General features: G+C 40.9%; 1 protein-coding gene across 1 annotated transcript in view; it reads left to right on the top strand.

The window, feature by feature from the left end:
- The window catches only part of CDKAL1 (CDK5 regulatory subunit associated protein 1 like 1), a 335,233-nt gene that overhangs the window by 194,032 nt on the left and 118,450 nt on the right, over window positions 1-22,751 (top strand). The window contains exons 10-11 of the mRNA XM_061995176.1: window positions 7,208-7,374; window positions 20,051-20,196. Coding sequence (XP_061851160.1) covers window positions 7,208-7,374; window positions 20,051-20,196 — 313 coding nt within the window. The remainder of the gene's footprint in view (window positions 1-7,207; window positions 7,375-20,050; window positions 20,197-22,751) is intronic.

Genomic DNA, 22,751 nt, shown 5'->3' with positions numbered 1-22,751 from the left:
CTTTTGAGAAAGCAATTGCTGGAAGAGTTGAGGTGGACCAAGACAAAATTACCTTTTCTGCTTTGGAATGTGCAAATATAGCCCAAACTTGGTTTTTTGTTAGGTTGCAGGATCAGGAATATATGGTAAGTGCCTACTAAAGAATTTAAGATCCTTTAAATCAAGTTCCTGTCAGAACTTCAAATAGTTTGAGAATTTCATGCCATGAATGCATGCTAACATATAGCATATATATAAATATATGAGGACTGCAATCATTTGTGTGTGCAAACGTTTATTTCAGTTAAGCCTCTTGGCAAGGAGAAAGAAACAATCTCTTGAATTCTGTTGCCAAGTGTAGTAGACAACAGTCTTCTGAATCTTCCAAAGTGATATTGTTGAGTGTTCTGCTTTTAAAAAGAACAAGTTATCCTACCTAGGTGGAATAATCTGAGTCAGTGTAACTTGGTCTATGTGTCACTTCATCTTAGCTCCCAAACACACTTGTTCTCAAAAATACGTAGACCATAAAATTTAGCGTGTTCATTTCCTAAGTACTCCAATATATGTGTCATCCTGTGGGTAGCAAAAACCACAACTGCTTTAAAAACTTGTACTGAACTAAGCACTTGCAAAACATGGCTGTAGTTTTTGTAGCTGCAGGCTGACATCCAGAAGTAATAGCAATAATCCTGCAGTAAGAGGCATCCAAGTGTGCTGAGAGTGCTGGCTGATGTCATTACAAGGCTGTTCCCTCTCATCATTGCAAGGGCATGGCAATCAGGGGAAGGTTTTGATGACTGGGAAAAGGGAAATGGCACCCTGTGCTTCAGGAAAAGCAAGAAGGAGCTACAGGGCAGCTGAACCTCCCTCTCTATGGAGCAAACCCTTGGGGAAGCCGCTTCCAGGCACATGAAGAACAGGAGGGTGTTTAGAAACAGCTAGCATCAAATTTACCAATAGCAAGTCAACTGCCTGCCCTGAGTGACATGTGTGGTGGGATGTCTGGCTTTGTGGATCAGAGTAGTTTTGGTGTTTTGGAGTGGGTTGGTTTGCAGATTTTTTCAGGGAGTAGAGAGGAGGAGATTGGGTTTGTTTTTCAGGGTTTGGGTGGAGGGGAGTGGTTTGCTTTGGAGTTGTCTGTCTTGTTTGGGATGATGGGGGTTCACCTTGAATTTAGCTAGGTCTTCAGCATAGTCCACCATAATATTCTTAGATTGGTGAGATGTGAAGGTGGATGAGAAGGTGGTTGAAAGAATTGGCTGGACTGGCAGGCTCACAGGATGGTGACCTGGTATGAAGTCTGGCTGACGGTTATTAATGGCATTGTGGAGGGATCGATCCTGGGGCCAGTGATTCGTGCCTTTGTTAACAATGTGGACAGTGAGGTAGAGTGCATTTTGAGCAGTTTGGGAGATGGTACCAAACTGGGGCAATAGTTGACTGACTGGAGGGTATGGCCGTGATACTGCAAGGTACCTCAGCCATCTGGAGACATGGGCTGACGGACAGTAACTTCCAAAAGCAAGTGTCCTGAATCCAGGACAAAACAGGGCTGACTGTCTGGAAAGCAACTTTGTGGACTTTGGAGTTCCTCTGGGAGCTGACGATGAGCATGAGTCAGCAGTGAAACCCTGTTGCAGTGATCGGCTGTATCCCAGACGCTATTAGCCAGAGTGCAGCCACAGGCCTGTGGCAGCCGCTTGCGCCGTGAACTTGGCAATCAGGAGGCCTCACAGGGACAGTGCTCTGTCCAACTTTGGGCACCCCAGCCCAAGGCACACTGATGTACTGGAGCACTTCAGCAGAATAGCTCTGAAGTGATTAGGAGGCACATGACACGCGAGAAGTAGACTTGTTGAGCTTTAGGAGGGAAGGCATGGAGGAGATGTTAGTGCTGTCTGTGACTGCTTAATGGGAGGGTACAGAGAAGGCAGGACTGTCTTGTAGGCAGACAGGTCTTGCAGAGATAGGGTGAGAGGTAACAGCAGAAATTGAAACACGAGAAGTTGCAATTAGGTGCAAGCAAAGACATTTTTTCCCCTGAGGGTGGTCAAATATTGGCAGAGATTATCCAAAGCGTCTCTGGTATTTTTCTGTCCTTGGAAATGTTCAAAACACAACTGCACAAGGGGCAGTTCTCTAAGCGGGCATGGTTTGAGCAGGTGATTGGATTAGATGACCTACTGGAGTCCCTTCCAATCTAAGCTATTCTGTGATCCCACAGAAAGGAATTTTCACTGTGTGTACAGAGTTGACTTTACCCTTTGGCTTACCCGATGACTGCATAAAATGGAATTCGTTCAGGCTTTTAAATGAAGTCACTGTGTGTAGCAGGTTTTAATGTCCTTACCACTAATCAACGCTTCAAAGCAGTTCGTGTTCCTAAGGAGATTTTAAAACTATTGTTTATGATTGTGATAGCAAAAAATTCAGAGAAATATTTCCCCAGTCCTCATTTTGAAGTGCACTAATGCTGAACAGACTTTCCTGGCCACTCAACCAGCCATTGCTCCCTGCTGTGTCGCAGAGGGTTGGTTAAGCCAGTCATCCTTTTGCTAGGCATATTCTTTCAACAGGAGTTTCAGGGATCTAGTAGTTTCTCCAAGCGTTGCACTCCAGCAAGATCAGCCAACATTCATGGGGCCATTTAGATGTTCTGCTATTTATGACAAGCATTAAGAAAACAGGAGTGGTAAATTTATCTTTCATGTCTTAAGACTGTCGGGAAAAGTAAAAAAGAATAAGATCTTTTGAGAAGAGGAGATGTATTTGAGAATAATAAAGATCCTCTAGGAAGTCAGGCTGTTTCCTTTGGTCTACATTTTCATCATCTGCCTGCCAGATACTCTGCAGTTTCTGATGGTGACAGTTAGGTGTGTGTTACTTTTTGAGTCTGGTATATGACGTGTGTAACTCCATTCTCTCTCTCCTCTAGAAGCCCAGTGTATATAGAGATCAAACAGGGCTTCCTTGGTGAACTGGAAACTAATCCTTCCAAACCTCCATTAGCATCAGTGAGTTGCTCTCAGTTTCTCTTCCAGGAAGTCCCTGAAATGGGATCTTTCAGTGGTGATTCATGTTGTTGAACTGGCTGTCTAAGAGGAGACCTGGACTCTTGCGTGGTTGAATCCATGCTTGTGGAGTGCGTGCTTCAAAAGTACAGGAGGAAATTGATTCCTCCAAATCTCAGTTTCTGTTTAAACTTGCATTATATTGAGGTTGATACAGTGATGTGGTATGTACACAGATGTCTGGACAGTTTCTCAGCAAAGTAATCGAGGACGTGCACTGCATCGAGTATGCAAATAGTGCCCGGAAAATCCCTGCTGAATCAATCAGGGGAAACTCAAATAACTGAAGATAAATTGATGTAGGGTAAGCTCATTCTGAACAATGAGCACATTTCAACTGAATTTGATTTTTGCAACATTTTCTCTCTATCTTTGGCTACGGTTTTCTTCAATTCTAAGGGTGTGATCAGGAATGACGGGGTCAGATGGATTGTCCTCAAGTCTGCGGGCAGTTTTTGACAAATATTTAAGTCAGACCTCCCCTTGGCAGATGGTCCTTCAGATTTCTGTGGTGCAGTGGGAGAAGTATTTCTATGGTCTATACAGCACTGCAGGCTGCTGTAAGAATTCCCCATTGGAGGAGGAACAGCAAAAGAGGTCAGGCAGTTACTGATAAGCATATGTGGGCTACTGAGAAGGTCAGAATCGGGGCTCTCCCACCGAGGCAGCCTGCAGAGGGTTGTGCTGCTGAAGAAGCCAGTCTTGTTCACACTGGAAAATCTCACAGGAAGAGGAGAAGAACAAGAAGAAGGGAAGGAGAATGAAAAAATAAGGGGATTTTCTGATTGACTGTCATTTGTACAAAGAAACAGCAGGTTACAAGTAGATTTTCAGCGGGATTAACATCTGATAATGTAACATCATCTGGTGGTTTTTTTAGACTGGTATAATTTTTTTTGCAGATAGAGCTGGAAAGACGTTTGCTAGTGCTGAAAGCAGGGTTCCCAACAGTGGCATGAAGACAAAGTGAAATAAAAAATGCTAGAAGTTTTTTATTAAAGGAATGAATCATTTCAAGTGGTCTCTCAAACAGAAACGCACACGTCGTAAAGTGACAACTGTAGGATTTCTTGTGGCCTTTATGGCAAGGATTGTTTAGACTACTCTCCAGAAATCAAGTTAAAACCCATGTCAGATAATCTGCAATGGTTGTTTCTTTATATTGAGACACTGGAGAAGGAATAGACTCAGGACCTCCTTCATTGCCTTGGAACCCATTCTTTTTCCAATGTTTTTCATTCCCAGTCATCTCCAATTACAGCAGAGTGGAGATCAGATGCCAGCTGTTGAGGTTACTCTTTTGTGCTGGGTAGCAATGGCAGAGTGAGAAATAAACTACGAGCTGTGACCAGAGGCAGACTTGTAATTACTTGACTATAACGATAATTGGCCTTAATACTGTAACAAATGCTCTGAGTTTGCACATCCAAACTCTGCAGTTTGGATCAATTTTCTTGTTTACAAAATCAGCTTGCTTTTATTAATGCCAAAATTACCCAGTAGGAGAGTGGTGAGTGATTGAGTGAGGTTCACACAGAATCACACAGAATCTCAAGGGTTGGAAGGGACCTGGAAAGCTCATCCAGTGCAACCCCCCTGCCAGAGCAGGACCACCTAGAGTAGGTCATGCAGGAGCTCATCCAGATGGGTTTGAATGTCTCCAGAGGTTCGCTGCAAAAGAAAGGGAAAAAACCTCATACATGATTAGCAGTGGATTTAAATAGGCTCCTACATCGGACTGGAGTCTGATGGGGAAGAGGGAATGGCAAGCATTGGTTCACTTTATTCATGCTTTTTGAGAGGTCTGTTCTTTACTCCCCTTACCTGGTGTAAGTTTAGACTCCTAAACTCAGGACTCGAAGGACTGGAATAAACAGCCTAAGCACAGTTGACACCAAACCTCTGTCACAAACAGTTGTAATCAAAGTTGATTTACCCCACTTCTAAGTACTCAGCACTCCCAGCAGCTTTCTGTATTTGGAGATCCATTTTGTCAGCCTAAAAACTGGGACGTGAACTTTCTCCTAAGATACAGATGTCCATTCGCCCCATACTAAGACTACATCCTTGGCACTGTCAGTGTGACTTACTCCCATTGCTTGTTGTGCAACGCTCTGATCAGAGAGCAGATCAGACAGTTATTCCCGTTGTTACTGATTTACTGTTACAGCTGCTTCCTCTTCTTGTGATTTAATTTGAAGGTTCAGCCTACCAGGGGGCTAATGGTCCCCACCTATCCAGCTTTAAAAGCACGCTGTTGTTTTCCACTGGAATGTTGTTTCCATTCCTAGGAAATGATTTGGGTTTTTTTCCCCCCCAGTATTAATCTGATAACTGTGAGGCCATTTTCATGAACAAACCCACAAACCCAAACCTCATGCAACTATTTAGATGGAAAGCTTAAAAATGACAATTATTCTGTTTTACAGTGTTTTAATGGCTATTGGAGACGGGCACAAAAAAACCCAACAGAAAATGAGCCATCATTTAGAGCCTTCATATTTGTCTTGTTTTTAAAATGGAACATCTGTCATTCACTGGTTTTTTCCCTATCTCAGGAAGATAAATGTCAAGTGGCAAACCCTAGAGTGTGTTTCATGGTGTGGGTACTGCCTGTGGTGAGTGAAACTCTGAAAATGTGAGCAAGTGCAGTGGAATCCAAGGTGTGAATGTCTATTGCTAGCAGACTCTGCATACCTCCTCAGGCATGGGTGAGCTCAGTTGGACTGTGACTACAAAGCTGTGATTGCAAGCTGGATCACCAAGGAGCCATACTTGAGGAATACTTTGCACCAGGCTTCTTAAAGGAACAGAATTATCCATCTGTCTCACTTGTAGCAAAATCTAAGAAGTGAAGAAGTTGCTTGTGGTTTACCTTTAATTTTGAAGTACTCTTTAATCCTAAATGTTAAATGACCTTGCAAACCTTTGCAAACCAACAGAACGACTTTTGATGCTCATCCTTGCTAACTCCTCACCGTTATCATTATAGTGTGAGTTAAAAGCAGCAGCCTGGAGTTTAAATGTTTGTAAACCTCTTGGTTTCCTAGGTTTATTGCCTTTTTATGCAATCAAACTCTGTGTATGTGTTTGTTTTCCCATCTTTAGTGTGTATTTGTAATAGAAACGTTTACATTTTGTGCTACATCCTGTGCTGGTCCAGAGTGCTTTGATGAATTATGCACCTTCTAGTGTTTGGGTGTTTTCTTTACTGCTTCATCGTTGATATTAGAAATTTAACTCTTCACTGGGTTAATGGGATCTTATCTCGCTGGGAATCACTTTTCTCCCAGCCACTCTGTTTTCAATGGCTTATTTCTTGCTTTGGGGTGGTCTGGAGGGGGGAGATGGATTGCATTGCAAAGAGGATGGAAGCTGGGCAGACTGACCCAGGCGGCTGTGTGAAACCTCATTGCTTTCAGCTATTATCAAAGGGTGGTGCAATCTTTCCCCTCTTTGAGCAGGAGGCTATTATTACCAAATATCAGTGCTCAAGGTCACTACTCTTTACAATATAAATCAAATATACTACTTCCTAAGGCCCTGATTGATGGAAAATAAAGTATTAACTGCCAGGAAGCGGGTTTTCCAGCACTATCACTCAGTCATGCAGTGGTCACAAACCTTTTCAGTACAACTTTGATATTGTGTTGCTAATTGTGTAATTTGCAGAATACAAGTTTGTTCATAGTTATTCCAGGATGAATGCTAATCGCTGTGCTTTAGAGCTATTTTTGCTTATTAGAAGCTTACAACCATGAGTAACAACCCTTAATACACACCCTTGGCTTGGGTAATGTCGCTTGTAGTGTTCAATGAGTTAGGCTCCAAATAATAGAGCAGCGTGCTAAACTTGACTGACTTGCTGTAGAGGCAGCACAGAATTAGTCATTGGCTGTTAATGTTAATCACTCCACAGCAATGATAATTTACAGCATTGTTGTAGCGCTCTTGTGCTCATAAAATGAACTTAATAACCCACTGCTACCCCTGGGATAAACCTTCCTTCTCTTCCCCTCCCCCTTGCAATTGAATACCCAGCCTGGCTGCATAATAGCTTTGTGAAATACTGCATTAAAAAGAGTGAGCAGCTGTATGATAAAATAAACAGCTCTGAAACAGATTTGTTAATTATCTCTCTCTTTTATTCACAGAGGGTGTGTGTGAGATATGGCTGACCAGCGAGGACACCGGGGCTTATGGCAGAGACATTGGCACAGACCTCCCGACGCTGCTGTGGAAGCTGGTTGAAGCTATTCCTGAGGGAGCGATGCTGAGGCTTGGCATGACAAACCCTCCCTATATTTTAGAGCATCTGGAGGTAAGGAAGAAAAGAGAATCATTTGTGTGTCAGCATAGACATTCATTGAGTGGGTCAGCATGGAGCCTCATGTATAATGCAGTTAATTCTAAGAGTTGGCTTAAAAGAGCTATGGACTTCAAGTAAAGTTTCAGAATTAGACTGGTAGTTTTAAGCCATTTGCCTGACAAAGCAAGTTGTCAAAATGGTAAGACATTCAAGTCATTCTGGAAGAATATAATATAATATTACTCAGACCACTGACCTCTTGAGATCTGAGCTCTGAGGAGCTTTCTTGTAGCAGCATTTCATTCGTGAGCACGTCCAGTGTTTTCAAGAACTAAAGGAAATGCCATTAGCAGGCAACAGGCTATGGGATTGGTTTTGTCTTCCTGCAGCACCTCAGATGAATATTTCCAGACACACTATATGCTGCTGGTCTCACTCAGCAACGTATTCATTATCCTGTGTCCAGTGCTATTCTGAGAGTGTGTAGAGCTTCCATGATAAGAAATGGAAACTCTGAGTATATCTGTGTTTAAAAAAAGTCTAACTGAGGAGTTCAGCGAGATTAAGTGCAACAAAATGTAGAACAATGTGCATTTGGAAGAATAGCTTATGGATGCAGAGCAGGAAGTGAGAGGTCTGCCTCAAAGCTCTGTTGGTTTGGTTGCATCTGTCACCAAATGAGCTTATCGAAATTCATAGGAACTATTTATAGAAAGAACCTAATTTGAAAAAGGAGGAAAAAGCAGGGAAGGATATAGCTTAAAGTAAATGTTCTAACCATGTGCAATATCCAGATAAATAGCTGGTGTCAGTGCTGCTTTCCCAGAGATTTACAGAATTAAGAGTTGCACTTACATTTTCTTAAGCTGTCAAGGACAGTATTTCCTCCCCAGAGTGCCATAACTGCACCTTTCTCTATTGAACCACATGGGCTAGAGGATTCTCATCTGGGTAGGAATAAACAGATTTTCACTTCACCAGCTAAAGAATAGAAGCTGCAGAAAACTGCAAGAAATTTCCCAGGCTGTTATTCTTCGGTTGAACATAATCTTTGCTAAGATGTAGTGTCTTAACAACACGCCGAATAGAGATACTCGGGAAGTGGCTTGGTAGTGTTTTTCAGAGCTTTGCATCCTGCCTCAGACTCTTGTATCTGTCACAAGTTGGTTTTTTTCCTTCCTTTTTTCTTTTTAATTTAATTATAACATTTTTCAGCACCTTGTACAAAAGCAAATCAAGCTTTTGGCAATTTTCACAGTTGGTGTCTTTGCTTTCATTTTTAATTCACATTATTAAAAGTGTTTTGGCACGGGCTGCCGCATTTGTCACTGCTGCTCATCTTGCAAGTCCTGTCACAGCCTTTCTTCTTAAAATAAATAAATAAATAATCATTCACTGGAAATTAGAAACTCCTCTGCCCAGCTAAGCAGCACTGTAATAGTCTTAATTGGTTATCATCTGAGCAAAGAGGAAAGTACCTTGCTTCCCTTCAGTCAGCAGCCCTCTTGGTGGCACCAATATGGAATGGCTTCTCTTGACTCTCAAGTAACAAGCAACAGGACAAGAGAAAGTAGTTTCCACTTGTGTCAGGGGAGGTTCAGGTTGGATATTAGGAAAAAAAAAAATAAAGGGCTGCTCAGCCCTGTCCCAGGCTGCCCAGGGCAGTGGTGGAGTCCCCATCCCTTCAGATACTCAGGAGATGTGTAGATGTGACCCTGCAGGACATGGTGTTGTCATGGACTCAACAATGTTACATTAAACTCGATGATCTTAAAAGTCTCACCCAACACAAATGATTCTATGATTTGTGATCTCTAATCTTCCTGTTTCTAAACTTCCTAGAGAGTGCTGTAGACAGACCCTCCTGAGCCTGACTCATATTTGGGAAAGGATTCTAATCTCTTTAAAAACGGACCTTCAAGTGTGAAAGCCTGTTGGAAACATGTCTCCATTGCTGCTGTGCAGGAGATGTTATGTGGACACTGGCTGGTTTTGTCCAGCAGCATCTGCTGTTGCTTGTCCTCTTTGGTGTTTCATATATTTTACAGTTCATATCATTTTTGTTAAGGATTATTCAATCACATTTCAGTGTTCCACGTATGACCAAGAATTTCTGACCTTGTAATTTAGTAAAGTAATGCTGCTGATGTATCACTACATTTGTGAAAGGTTCTGTACCTCCTGCATTTTTGTCTAGTCCTCTCTTCCAGGCTTACCAGACTTGTATCTGAGTGATCACTAGGGAATGCTGCCAGCCTCCTGTATACATTTTCACCAGACAAAAATAAACTTTTTGTGGGGAATGTGCTTTTAACTTTCTGGTTGAGGAAAGGGTATAACTATGATTTGTTTAAAAACCCCAAGAAACGAAACGAGAAGTTGATTAACCTTCACGTCTGTCGCTTAGGATAAAATCCAGATGTGGTTTCGTTATCTCCTTAGAAAGGTATGAAGCTGTGTTCCTGGTTGCAAACCCCTTTCAGTTATCGTTTTTAGAAGTTGATACTTTTTATTAATTCATTTTGTTGGAAGTCATGTTGCTAACTAGGATCTTTTTTGGCTATTTTATGTCTGTCTGACTCTTGTTACTCTTATAGTCTCCAAAGCTAATAACAAAGTTTTATACATGTACTTTTATTTTCTCCAAAGACTCTGACTTGTAAGTTAAAAGGTTTAAAAATACCAGTTTCCAAAGACATCATGTACAGTTTTTAAATACTAATTTGTAGTCTTACACCAACACTGTTGTTAGGAATGATTTTGTGCTTCAATATGAGGTTTTAAAACATTTCACAGATCCCTGTTTTCCTTCCAATAGCTGCATATTTCAATCTCTGATCCTTAAAGGATTAGGTGACTGGCTTGATTGTGTGCTTGAAATTCACAGGTTTCTTCTTCTCTTTGCTCGAGTTTCTACACCCTTTCAAATGTCAGAATGGGAGGACCTTGAAAATAAAAAGAACAGGGATGTGCCTTGAACATGCCCTTGTCTGTCTTCCCTTAAGATGTTGATGCCACATGGCATTGAGGGAAACTTGGGGTGTTTATCTGCAGGGCAGAACATTTTAGGAAACAGACATGAGGTATGGTGAGGGGAAAAATGGTTTAGCTCACTTTAATGTTTTGTGAAATAAAAAAGGTGAAGGAACAGATCAGTGTGAGGATCCATTTCATGGTCTTAGCAAAACCTTCAGTGAGTGCACACCTGTACAGTTACTTATGTCTCTGCACAGAGCTGCTGTTTGAACTATACAGACAACTGAGTGGCAAGGATATTACCATCCTATGGTATCAACATGTACCAAAAGTCCATAAGGTATACCACTTGCTTTAGAAGGACCCTCCAAGCATTTATTCTGCAGTCAGATTATGCAGTTATTGACTAGTGCTCGAGTGAGACAGTGTTTTACATCCACTTGCAGTTACTGATGGAGGATTGGGGAAAATCCATTAAAACAGTACTAGTAGATACCTGGTGAGTGAGAGTTATTCCAAACGGTGAAAAATGAGGCCAAATGTAGAGCAGGCTGAAATGAATTGGTGTTAGCTGCATGGTGTTAGAGACTCGGTTTTGCCTTGAATGTGTTTCATTTTTCCATAGGCTTTTAACTTCATTTTCTTGTTCATTATCGGTGTCTCTGTCCAAATCAGAAGGGAATGCAGATCATCCAGACTGTAAAAGGGCAGGGGCTCACATCTCACATTTAACACAGAGTTGTCTGGGATTTTAGTACAGCTCTTTCTGTGAGCGACCGGACGCTTCCAAATCTGGAGGAAGGAGGCAGTTCACACCTGCCATTCCCGTAAGTGCTTAATTTCACATGACTAGGGGAGCAGTCGTCTTTGTCACCTGTCAAAACGAGTCTGTCTCAAACCATCCCGTGTGCCATCTGTGGGCTTTCTCTCCGTTATTAATTCAGGGCACGTGAGTGATGGGGCAGCCATTGAGACGGAGCCCGCGTGGCGGCCGTGCCTTTAGCTGTGTGAGGTGTGCCAAGCGTGCCACAACTCGCAGTGGTGTTTCTTTGCTCTTTTGCTTTGATTTTTTTCATGTCAGCTCAGTGTTTCTGTCCCTTCAACCTCATTGAAGCTGATACTCTACAGATGGCTTCCTCAAAACATGCCCTGACGCAGCACAGAGAGACATATTACAGTGAAATTACTCATTCACTTCGCTTTCTTCCTCCTTTTTTTCCCCTCTGAATGCACTGATCATTTTTGTGTGTAAGCTCAAGTTTTGCCTAAACTAGAGTGCATTTAAAAATGGAATGATGTGCTTGCATTCTTCAATGACAAATAAAAGGGCAGCATGATTTCTGGAGTTAAAAGGCCTTTAGGACATGTATTTGCTTTGTTTCTGGTGTTGTTTTTGTCGTTCTCATACACTGCTGCATTTGAAAGTGTCAATTAAAAGCTGTTGATTTGACCAGAAAAAAACCCCACTGTGGCACATATTTAAATAAATGAATAGTTAAGCCCCTGACCTCTTATTTCCATGCATTTTCCAATGTTTTGTAGTCGGTGGACCATGCAGCTTTCCCTTGCTGTAATTGCATAGTTGCCTCTATGCAAACTGTGTCTTGCTTAGCAGTAAGAACTCTCAGATAATAAAGGGAGGATGAGAGGGACAGTTCTATCTGGGCTTCTAAAAAAAAAAGGATTGAAAGGGATGCTTACTGTTTCCTTTGGTGTTGTGGTAAATGCTTATTCACCCTATAGAGGTTGTGTATGCATTTTGCCTACTCTTTGTGTGCTAACTTTTAATTTGTTTAGTGTTAAAATACTCTCTCTCCTGTTCTTCCTCTTGAAGTGTTCTTTGGGGTTTCAAAATACAGCACATTTCCTTGACTTCTTAAGATGTAACGTCATGGGAACTGTTTCAGCAGTGAACTCACCCCAGAGTGAACGTATATTTGGATATGAGGGGGTTAGGAAAGGAATGAATCTCTGCTGTGCTTTAAGATACATTTGTCACACCACTTTCTCTAATCTAGTGTTGTAAGATTTCAGACTCAGCAGGTCCTAATGTCCATAAATACTTGGTGACATGTTTGCTTCCAGCTGGTGGAATATGATTTGACTTAATACATGTCAAAATAAGAACCCATCTTCTTCTTCTGGAAGGTTTTGTGTTGTGAGTCCTGGGTGTTCTCCAAAACCTTATCAGTATTACTATGTTGGGAACTTAGAACAATAAAGGGAATAAAGTTGTTCTGCTGGGAATGAGGCTCCTATTCTTTGTAACACTAGTAGAAAAAAAGGCTTTGAGAAACACAGAGAAGGAACTGCTTTTGTTTACTTCTTCCTCAAGACAGAGTATTTGATGCACACATCCAGTGCTCTACTGTATTTAATACCTGCAAATAAATTGGTGTTGTGCAAAGGGGTTGACATGGAGTAGCACATTGCTTGACCAGTTCAAGCTGTGCATGTTAACTGTAGCTTCATTGTGATGTGCTCCTGTGACTGTTTCTCTTTAGATATCACCAGAATGGAGAGTATTGAAATGCAGACAGATCCCCACTCAGTCTTGTGTTGAGAGTCAGTGTCTGTCAGTTACTTCTTGATACTGTCGCATCCCCACAGACCTTTGGAGCTGTGGCTTGCTTCCTTGGTGGGTTACTAACAGAAAGGAAAAGCCTTAATGGAGCAGTTTGTCCAAAGAAGGGGATGCACATACATGCAAAACTGCTTTTTCTTTTTCGCTGAATAAAGTGGGAATTTTAGCAGTTGCTTCAAGGCCTTGGGGTAGGAGCTATTGTAAAAAATATAGCTTGCATGACAATCTATGTCATCTTTTAATATCTCTGCCTTCATTGAAAACCAAATAAGAGCTGGCTTGCCTAGTTATTTGTATTATAATAAGTGAAGTTCTCCCAACTACTCTCCATGCTGTTTGGAAGGCTTCTGTTTAGCTTAGATGCATAAACCCCTTTGTTTTCTCTGATAGATGAGCTGTCACATCAGCCCTGCTTTGCAACATCATCTACATAATCTTCAGTATGGCTGCTTGCTTCATTAGGCTTTGGCATTTGTTGGGGAAAAAAAAAGAGTTTGAGGTGGGTTTTTTTGAGGTGATTTATCTTTAAAAATGAGGAAAAGGAAGATGTGCTCTAGAGACTTTAATAAAACTGCACAATAATACTGGCTTTGGGTTTCTGTACCATTGTGAATTGAGCAAAAGACAGAAATACTCTTCTACCCAGTCTTTGAATTCAATTGGTTTAGTTAAGTTAAATGAGCAGGAGCTAGGGAGGGATGTAAATTCTGTGATACCAATCTGGTCATTATGGTTTTGAATATGTTTATTCGGTTTTGTTATGAAACTGAGCTCCTCAAATCTGTTACCTACAAAAGAGAGCAAGTGATAGCACTTTGCCTAAAGGTTTAGGTTTTGATTAAAACCTTCCCCTATTTTCCTTCCACTGTGACCTGCTAAAGGAGACACTGGTGTGGGTTTTATACTCGCTTGTTTGAAACAGAGGGAAACAATAGAGAGGCTTCCTGGCACTGCCTTCAGTGCAACTGAACTCTGGGGGGTATCCCATTGGTTCTACGTCTCCCCTCTGAGCAGAAACCATTGATTGTTTCTATCATATGGGATTCTCATGTTTGAGGTGGTGAACAAATGCATAGTGTGGCTGAACCTAGCAGTTCATTTCAGACATCCAGGTTTCTGGAGCAAAAAGTAATGTGACAGTCCTGCTTGCCTATTACAAGTGTGTGCCTCTCTGTGCTTTAATTCATTTCCAAGGTTTCATTAGCATAAATATGATTGAGACAGATATTTAAAGTAGCAGTGTGCTGTTGCAGTAAATCACCTTTTTAAGGGAACTTCCCAATATGTTTCTGATAAGTACTGCAAAGAAGAGTATTAATTTAGTGCTGGAAAAAAATACTTCGATGAGGGCTTAATGATGAGGAATTAAAGAGCACCATGGAGAAGCTGAAAAAGTGTGTATTTTCATGCACATCAGAATTAATCATTTGCCAAGCAATTAGCATTAGCTATTTTGTTGACTGGCTTCGGGTCATTAAGCCACCACTAGCCGTTAATGAAATGTACATTTTACCTTAAGTTATGTTAAAATACCTTAAAGTATTTATTGAAACCGGACAAACAGCACTGTGAACCTCCAGAAAGTCTCTGTAGGGTTTTAACAATGGCTGCAGCAGCAGCAGTGACAGTTTTCATCTTAGAAAGCACTAGATTGTTCACTGCCTGTTTCCAACCACACAACATCCATCAGCTCAGGTGGAACTGAAGATGCGCCTCGAGGAAATTGATGTGGTACTGGTAATGCTGAACCTGCCACTGCAGCAGCTCTGCTTTGGTGACAGCCTTGCAGAGACTAATGTGTTGTACTCAGGCTCATGGCTCCATGCAGAATGAGTGATAAGCAAGCAGCATCTACCTGAGGTAAATGCTGAGGCTTTACATTTTACCCCATGTGAAGTCAGTGCTATCTTACCACTGCAAACATATTGTGATAGGGATACCAGTTTTCTTATTGTGCAGTATTTTGGCAGCCTAGGTTAGCATATCTCTACTGGGAATTACTGGTTTCAGCAGATAAGTAGCAAAAAAAAAATGATACACTGCAGAGGCTCTTTTTACAGAGTTGTATCTTGGAGACAAACATATGTTCTTGTTAACAGAGCAGGAGAGTTCTTGTTATTTCCCTGTTTAAAAGTTAAAGTCGGGTAGCTGGTATTTGGTGCTGTGTTGTTTTAATGTTTGTGCACTGGTTCGTGGCAAGAAATGCAGCAAACCTCAACTGAAGCTTTGAACTACCAAATGCATTATTGTATTGTGGCATTACCTGAATGACACTTTGTTTTTCTGCAAAAACTCCTGTCTACTTGTCATTTACAATGAAATGAGAAGTGGCAAGGTTTTGAAGGCGTGTAGATGGGTTTGGTACAGATCGGTTTGGTTTTTCACGTTAGGCTTAATTTGTAGCTGTAAAAGAGGGGAAAAACCCTACCTTGCTAGCCAGAGTTGTCTGTTTTATGAGGTTGAGAGGAGTAAAGAGACCCCACACCTTGGAGAACAGCTGGGCACTGCTAGGGCTGAGCAGATGGCTCTCAGGGCTGCGTTTCCTATGGCCGTCTGGTTTGCATCCACTTCTAAGGGGGTCTGAGCTAACACCAGTGTTTTGTTTGGTAAAGTAGAAGGCATTTTTCCCATATGACAAAACAGATTTTTGCCCTCCATCTAGCAATCCAAGGATTTGATCTGAAGGTTCAAATTACACTAGTCAGAACTGTGAGGGCTTCTAAGTGCTCCAGTGTGATCTCCCTTTATCCTGATGATGGGACGGAGACCTGGGCAGAAGTCATGTCAGGGTAGGGGTTGCTGCTAAGCTTGCCCATCCTATGACTTCCTTACATCTCCCCCACTTCATATACAGGTGAAGAGCAGGCATTGCCTTCCAAGCAGTGTCCTTGGAGAGGGCTGCAATTATACGTCCTGCACCTCCTTGGGTTTGTACAGCCCCGTTACTCATGGGGGATGGGGAGCGAGGGGAGGGTCCCCTGTTTATTAAACAAAACTATTTGGGACTTTCCAGGCTTGCTTGTACTGTGTCATCATTGCCATGCCTGCATCACTACTTCACATCTGTTCCTGAGCTGCACTGCAGCAGAGGAGCTGGAAAAACGGACCACAGCCACTTGATTTCTATCCAGGCCGTGCTGGTGGTGGCACCACTGGGCTTTTAAAAGACAACAGTCAGTGGACACGCCGTGTGACATAGCCCAAAGGACACCCCTCGTGACATATCCCAAACATCTGCCATGAGGGGAAGAAGTTCTGAGGGAGTGTCATTTTGTCATGTTTCCATAGAGATGAGGGTTTCTCTGGGCTTCGCTGCTGGCAGAGGACAGAATCCTTTAGCCAGTAAGCAAGTTATTCAGATCATTGTGACTCGCACACGAGGCAGAGTTCAGATCCTGGCTTGTTGTCTACTTTAGGTTAGGGAAAAGATGAGCTGCCTGAACAGCTTGTTGGTGCTGACATAAAGATGCACAGATATTGATGTTTATTGTCTCTGTGATTTGCTGTGGTTCCATGTGGCGTCGTTACAAACAGGAGGAGTGATTTTCTGGTTAGATGCTTAAATCTGTGTATTGTAATTGCTAGGATAAAATATACTGACTAGATAAAAATCTTCCTGACAGTGTGCCCTGTGTTCTGATGTACTCCAGCTGCTAAGAATTGGGGGAAAAAAAGATTTCCAATGTGATCAGTAGCCTAAAGAATATTAGGTCATTAGGTTCCAAATGCAGACGACTTCGGTGTTTTGTCAAGTCAGCCTAAACCAAATTATGCTGCTCTTTGACCTTTACGTTCCTACATGAAATGTCATTGTTGGGTAATGCTTCCCTACTTTCCTAGATGTATTATTCCTAGATAGGGAGGAAAAAGCAATCAGCTGTTCCAGTCATGATTAAAGACAGAATTTTTCTCTTGCAGTGGTACGGTTTCAAAAAGTTATTCATTTATTGTTTCCAGATGGAACTCAAGTTCTATATTGCATTTTTCCTTCTAACTGAACTATGTTATTATATCTAGTAACACAACGCACTTTATAACAAAAATTGTATGTATTGATATAGGAAAACCCAACAGGGAACATATGTTTAGCATAGAATGTTGAGACGCTGTAAAGTACAATTATGCATTAGCCCATGATGTCCTTCAAGTTCTCTCTGGGATATTAACTAAGAATTTTATTAAGTGATGAAATCTATTAATCTGTGGTGTGGGAAAATCTGTCAGCATTGACTAAGTCTGACCATTCAGTACATAGCTGTAATGTAATCAAACCTACGTGGTGAAGTACTCCAGTGTCCTTTTAGGTGTGGGGAGGGTAAAAGGTAAGACTGGAACCATCTTACCTTAAAGCTCTGGATTAGAATGTGATGTTTATATCTGAACACTTACAAAGGTTGGAAGATTTCTGATGTAATTGTGCAAAACTTCCGTTTAGTTCATTCTGCTGTTTCTGAATTGCTCACTCTGAGCTTCTGATTCAAGTTCAGAATCACAGAACCTTAAGGGTTGGAACACTTAGAAGTGACTAAACAGTGGGTCACCGGGTATTTCTGTCTGTGTTTGGTTTGTATTAATGTGTTCTGCTAAATTCACCAAGTTGACAGTTATGATCCTGTTTGGCTGGTGGGAAACCAGTTTATCAGTAGGGCTTTTGATTCAGATCTATGCCTGGAAATAGAGGAATATACACAATAGGACTTCAGCGCTTAAAACCCATGTAGTGTATTGTGGTACAACAGGAGAGTTTCTCATTCTTTACTGCACGTGTTGTCTTCAACATAGGTAAATACACGCTAGTTCTACTTTTTTTATTAGTTCCTGTTGGCCTGCAGTGTATGGCTAGTTTTGTATGTGGTTTAAAATAGCTGCTATCATGGAGAGAATCAATCCTGCCTTAAAGTTGAAAAGCAGCCTTTAAAAAGTGTTTAGTGTGAATGCAGAGGGGGAAAACCAAAATCTTACTGTTTTAAATGCATTATTCCCTCTGGGAAAGAAATCTGGATTTTTTTCCTATTAAATGATTCTCAGCCTTACAGAAGCTGGAATGAAGCAACACTTTTGTAGCCAGAAATCCTAACAAATAGTTTATTACCTTCACAAAGTGATCACATGTTGAAGAGGCTGTTATTCAGGAGATGCCAAATTTGAGAAGAGCGAGAAAGAATCACATTTTACTCTGTGTTGTAGGGCAAGTTATATCAAGAATTTGGCAGATTCAGAAACGTGTTATGAAACTTGACTTATATTGGTTTTGTGTATCATGAATCTGTTTTTGAATGAAGTGCTTTGAACTAAGAGATAAGCAGGGTGATATGCTTGTGGCACACGGCGTAGGTTCCAGCCCTTTTACCATTTCTCATGTTTTAGAGATATATTTTATTATTGGTAAGCAAAAAAACCCACAGATGAGTGCTAAGATGCTTCATAAAAGCTGTTTACAGTATTTTCTAAAGCTTAAAAGAGAAGGCAAGTTCTCTTAATTTTGTTATTGTGTAGAACTTGTTCTTCACGGTTTTATTTTGCAAACGTTTTCTAGCTGAGCATCTGAAATTAAGGGCATAGACAAATGGTGCCATTTGAAATGGACACACAACATTTGTACAGTGGCCTTTTCTTTCCTCTTTTATACCTCCAGCCTCCCCTGAGAGCCAGGTTGACTTCTGTGCCTCCCATTGTATGCCCTCCATTTACAGTTATTACCGTAACGTGTACTTTACATACCTGGAGTAGATATTCCACTGAATGATGTAACTGCTTCTCTTAAACATCAATGCAGTAGGATCTTAGAAGCTTTAAAAACTGCTTTCAAAAGTGATTTGAGAGAGTTCAGGTTTTGTACACGTTAGTCAGATGAAAAGTATGTGTTGAGAGAGCAGTTTCTTCTTCTTGCTCTGAAAATCAGTGCTTGTAAAAGGGGGCACCTGAAAGTTAAAAGGCACAGGGATGTTTCCCTTCTCTTTGAACAATCTAGGCTGGCTTTGTAGAAACACAGAGGAAAACAATCTACATGTGTGACTGATATTGCTGATTAATGATCTGGAAAGAATTTGTAAATAGTTGCAACTTAACTCTGGCAGCAGCGTGTGTTGTCAGACAGTATATACGCTGTCAAAGGAAAGAGGAGGAATGGTCTGAATGAGCCTGGCTGGAGCGTGCAGAGCACACATGGCAGAAGAGCAGGCAGCACAGTGCCTGGTCCCAGGCTATATCCTGAATGCTCACTGCACAGGGAGAAAGGGAAAACCTGTGCCTGTAATATGGTCCCGTGTCGCAATTTGCCTATTTTCTGCAGGGGAAGCATTAACCATATTGTAGCATATTGCACACAATCTAGATGCTGTGTTGTCTCAACTTTTAAGAACCAAACATTCTTGCTAGACTATGTGTCCTTAATTGTGTAAATAATCCAAATGGAAGAAACGTGACTGCTGGATTCTATTCTCCATCTCATGTTCCATCACCCTGCCCAGCCTCCCTCAGGGGTTTAGTTTGGCTTTGATTTTGGGAGTTTGGTGGCATTTTGCTCTTACCTTTACTTGTCTTTTTCCCTATATACAAAATGTGTAACATCCTCTGTCTCTTTTCAAGCTATTGTTCTGCTTTTAGCTGCCTCTCTGAGTAATTCTGTCCCATTTATAGCCAAATACTTGTAATTCCTGGAATTATTTCTCTGCAATAACACAGGTAACATATTTCAGACCAGCATCAGAGCAGGTTTGCAAATGGCCAGATAGACCTCGATTAACAAATATGCCAACTTTAAGGATAGTCCAATTAGAGATATTCTCATATTGATACCTAAGAACTTACTTGACTGACAAGAGGGCAGCAAACCTTTACCATCTTCTGAAATTGAAAGCAGCCACTGTTTAAAGCACCAACTTTCACAATAATTTGCCTCTCAGATTTTCTCTTGATTGGCTGACCAGTGCTACACAGGGAATGTCACTCGTATCTCAAAGGAAATGCAGTCCCACAGCTTGCTGCTTATGTTCCCAACAGGCCACTGCTACTCAGTACTGTTTGGTTTTCAAAAGCATTTACTGCTGATACTTCATTTAAAGGAGATTTTTGGATATTGTTTTTGTAACGCTTCAAACCTTGCTTTTCTTTCCGAATAACTCTTAGGAAATGGCGAAGATCCTCAATCATCCCAGAGTATATGCTTTTCTGCACATACCGGTCCAGTCAGCCTCTGACAGTGTGCTCATGGACATGAAAAGAGAATACTGCGTGGCAGACTTCAAACAAGTAGTGGATTTCCTTAAAGAAAAGTAAGTCTACTAATACTTGAGAAAATAACAGTGTTTGGGGGTTTTCTTTTCCACTGTCAAGAACATGTGGCTGAAAGCACAATTATTTGCAACTTTATGATTAAGGTATGAAAAGGAATGAGCTTCTTCAAGCTTTCAAAGCCTGTGAGCTTTCTGTAAGCCCCTTGATGTGGTTTGCCCCTTTGCTTGAGCTTTTATAAGCATCTGAAATCTCTGCATGACATGCTTTTAATTTGTCAGTATATTCCTAATCTTTTTCAAATAATACATTCCTGAATTAGGGTTTTTTTATACTTAAGCTACTATATATAAACTGCTTGAAGTTGGAGTTATTGAAGTCTTCTTTAATGTGGCTTTTGAGCATTGTATACTTTGTGTCCTGGAGATGATCCAGCTCCAAAAAATGTCAATGAGTTGTGTCGGTTTCTTTTTTTAATGAGTATTTTATGTCCTGTAGCTGATGTACACTCACATCAATATATCAATACTCTAGTCTTGCTTATGGGACTGAGGATTTCCAGGATGATTTCAGGATTATTTATCTTAATAGAAGTAATTGTGAGAAATAAAAAGATGAAATAGAACGTGTTTACTTACGCTGACCCGTTCACCTGCAAAGCTTTTATAACTGCAAGTAATGATTTAATGTCCAAGGAGGTCTTTTATTAGCTTTTATGATTTATTAGTGGAGGGATATTTTTGCACCAATTGTCCTAAAAATAGGTGTCTGGAGAACTATTTCTGTTATCGTATTTGGCTGCTTTCTCTCTTTATCTGCTTTTTGTTGTTGTTCTTTCTGTGCTTGTTTTAATGAATTGCCTTTGAAATTTAAATTGCCTTAAAGTACCTGTACAAGAATGAATCAAATTTTCATAATCAGTTTTTCATGATCACTGAAAAATCTAACCATCTGGTAATGTAAAACATGGGCATTATGTAAGAAAGGCAAATAAGCTGCAACACAATAGGATAGATTGAAAAAATCAACTGTATGTGCCATTCGTAAAGGCATTCCTATGCATCTCGGACAACTGATGGCAGTGGAGCTGCTTGTCTTCCTCCAGGTTGGTTGGACGTGAATTTCCCTCTCTAAGCAATTCACACGAGTTCTTGGCTCTTAATTTCATGTGACTGTGGGTCAGTGTTAGTTTTTAATTAACAGATCTATTGTATTCCCACGTCTCTTGTGGGAACTGTGTCAGTTCGTGTCTTAGTTGACTTGAAGCTGACTCATTATTCTCTTCAGTAGTTTCAGCATTGGCAGCTATTATCATAACAGCAGCTGGATTTTCGATAACCTAGTATAGCTGGCACACGGTGGGGCATATGGGAATTTATTAAATCATTCAGCTCTTGCACACAGAAATGAGTGAATTACTTAATGTCCAAATTTAAAACAGCTGGTCATTGAACATATAGTAATCTATGACATGTGTCTTTTTCCACAGACCCTTTTTTGTAGTGAACTTAACAAGGAAGAAATAATTGGCTTGGTGTCTTAATTTTTAATAATAATAATAAACTTTATTTACCTGCTTATTAAGAAATTACCAAATTATTTAGTAGTTCCTGTTAGAAAACAAGTCTCCAAATATTAAGATAGAAAATTCTTCGTACCATATGGCAGCGGGATGAGGAAGCTCTGCAAGGCAGAGAAAATGTTTTGGATAGTTGAACAGGTACACATCTGTAAAATTAATATTTTCTCCTTTTTTATGCACTTAAGAGCATAGTGTCTTCATTTCTAGTCTCTCCTCTTATGACAGCAGCCAGCTAGTGCATTCCCATACGGATATATTCCTGTAAAGATCTCCACACAAAGTTTGCCAGGACTTAACATTGCTGCAGACAACTCCAGAGCATAGAGCCAGGGTAGCTAAAATGAAATATGTGTTTGAGCTACTATAATAGCCAAAAGGAATTATTTCCATCTTCCAATTTATCAAAAAAGGAACAATAAAACAAGAGTAGAACCCTGTATATCTCCTTTCTCTAGTGCGAGAGCCATCGAGTCATCTAGAAGCATCCTAGGCAAAATGTACAGGGTCTTATCAGGAGATTCCAAATGGTGCCTTTACCTCTAAAACATGACATCTGCTCTGATAGTATCTTTGCCTAAAACTCTATTAAACCAATAATTGTATAGGCTGACCTGCTGGAGAAGTAATGCCACACGTCAAGGAATCATATCATTATCAGTTGAGTCCTTCCTGACCTTGGTTCAAACACATAAGCAAATAAAAATGAAGTACAGCAAGTAAAAAAAATGTTGTGGAAAAAGGAAATGAATGAGCCATGTCATATTCTTTATTTTGGAACCCCAAAGTTACCAGGTGATTCCTGAATCTTTCTTTTCTCAATCAGCCCAACAAAACACACTGGGACTTATTCCTCGCAGAAGAAGGAACCAAATACCTTCCCTTCCTCTGGAGAGCCAAAGCGACTGCAGAGGTGTCTCCTGCTGAGAGTTGGGGATTTATTTCTGTCTTGCTGAGTGCAGAATGCCTTGCAGAGAAGCTAGAGCTCTGAAGCTCACGTTTTAGAAGCGTGGCATA

The sequence above is a fragment of the Colius striatus genome, chromosome 4 (assembly GCF_028858725.1).
Source record: "Colius striatus isolate bColStr4 chromosome 4, bColStr4.1.hap1, whole genome shotgun sequence".
Taxonomy (NCBI): Eukaryota; Metazoa; Chordata; class Aves; order Coliiformes; family Coliidae; genus Colius; species Colius striatus.
The sequence above is the reverse complement of the archived record's forward strand: the minus strand, read 5'-3'. Positions and strand labels throughout refer to the sequence as shown.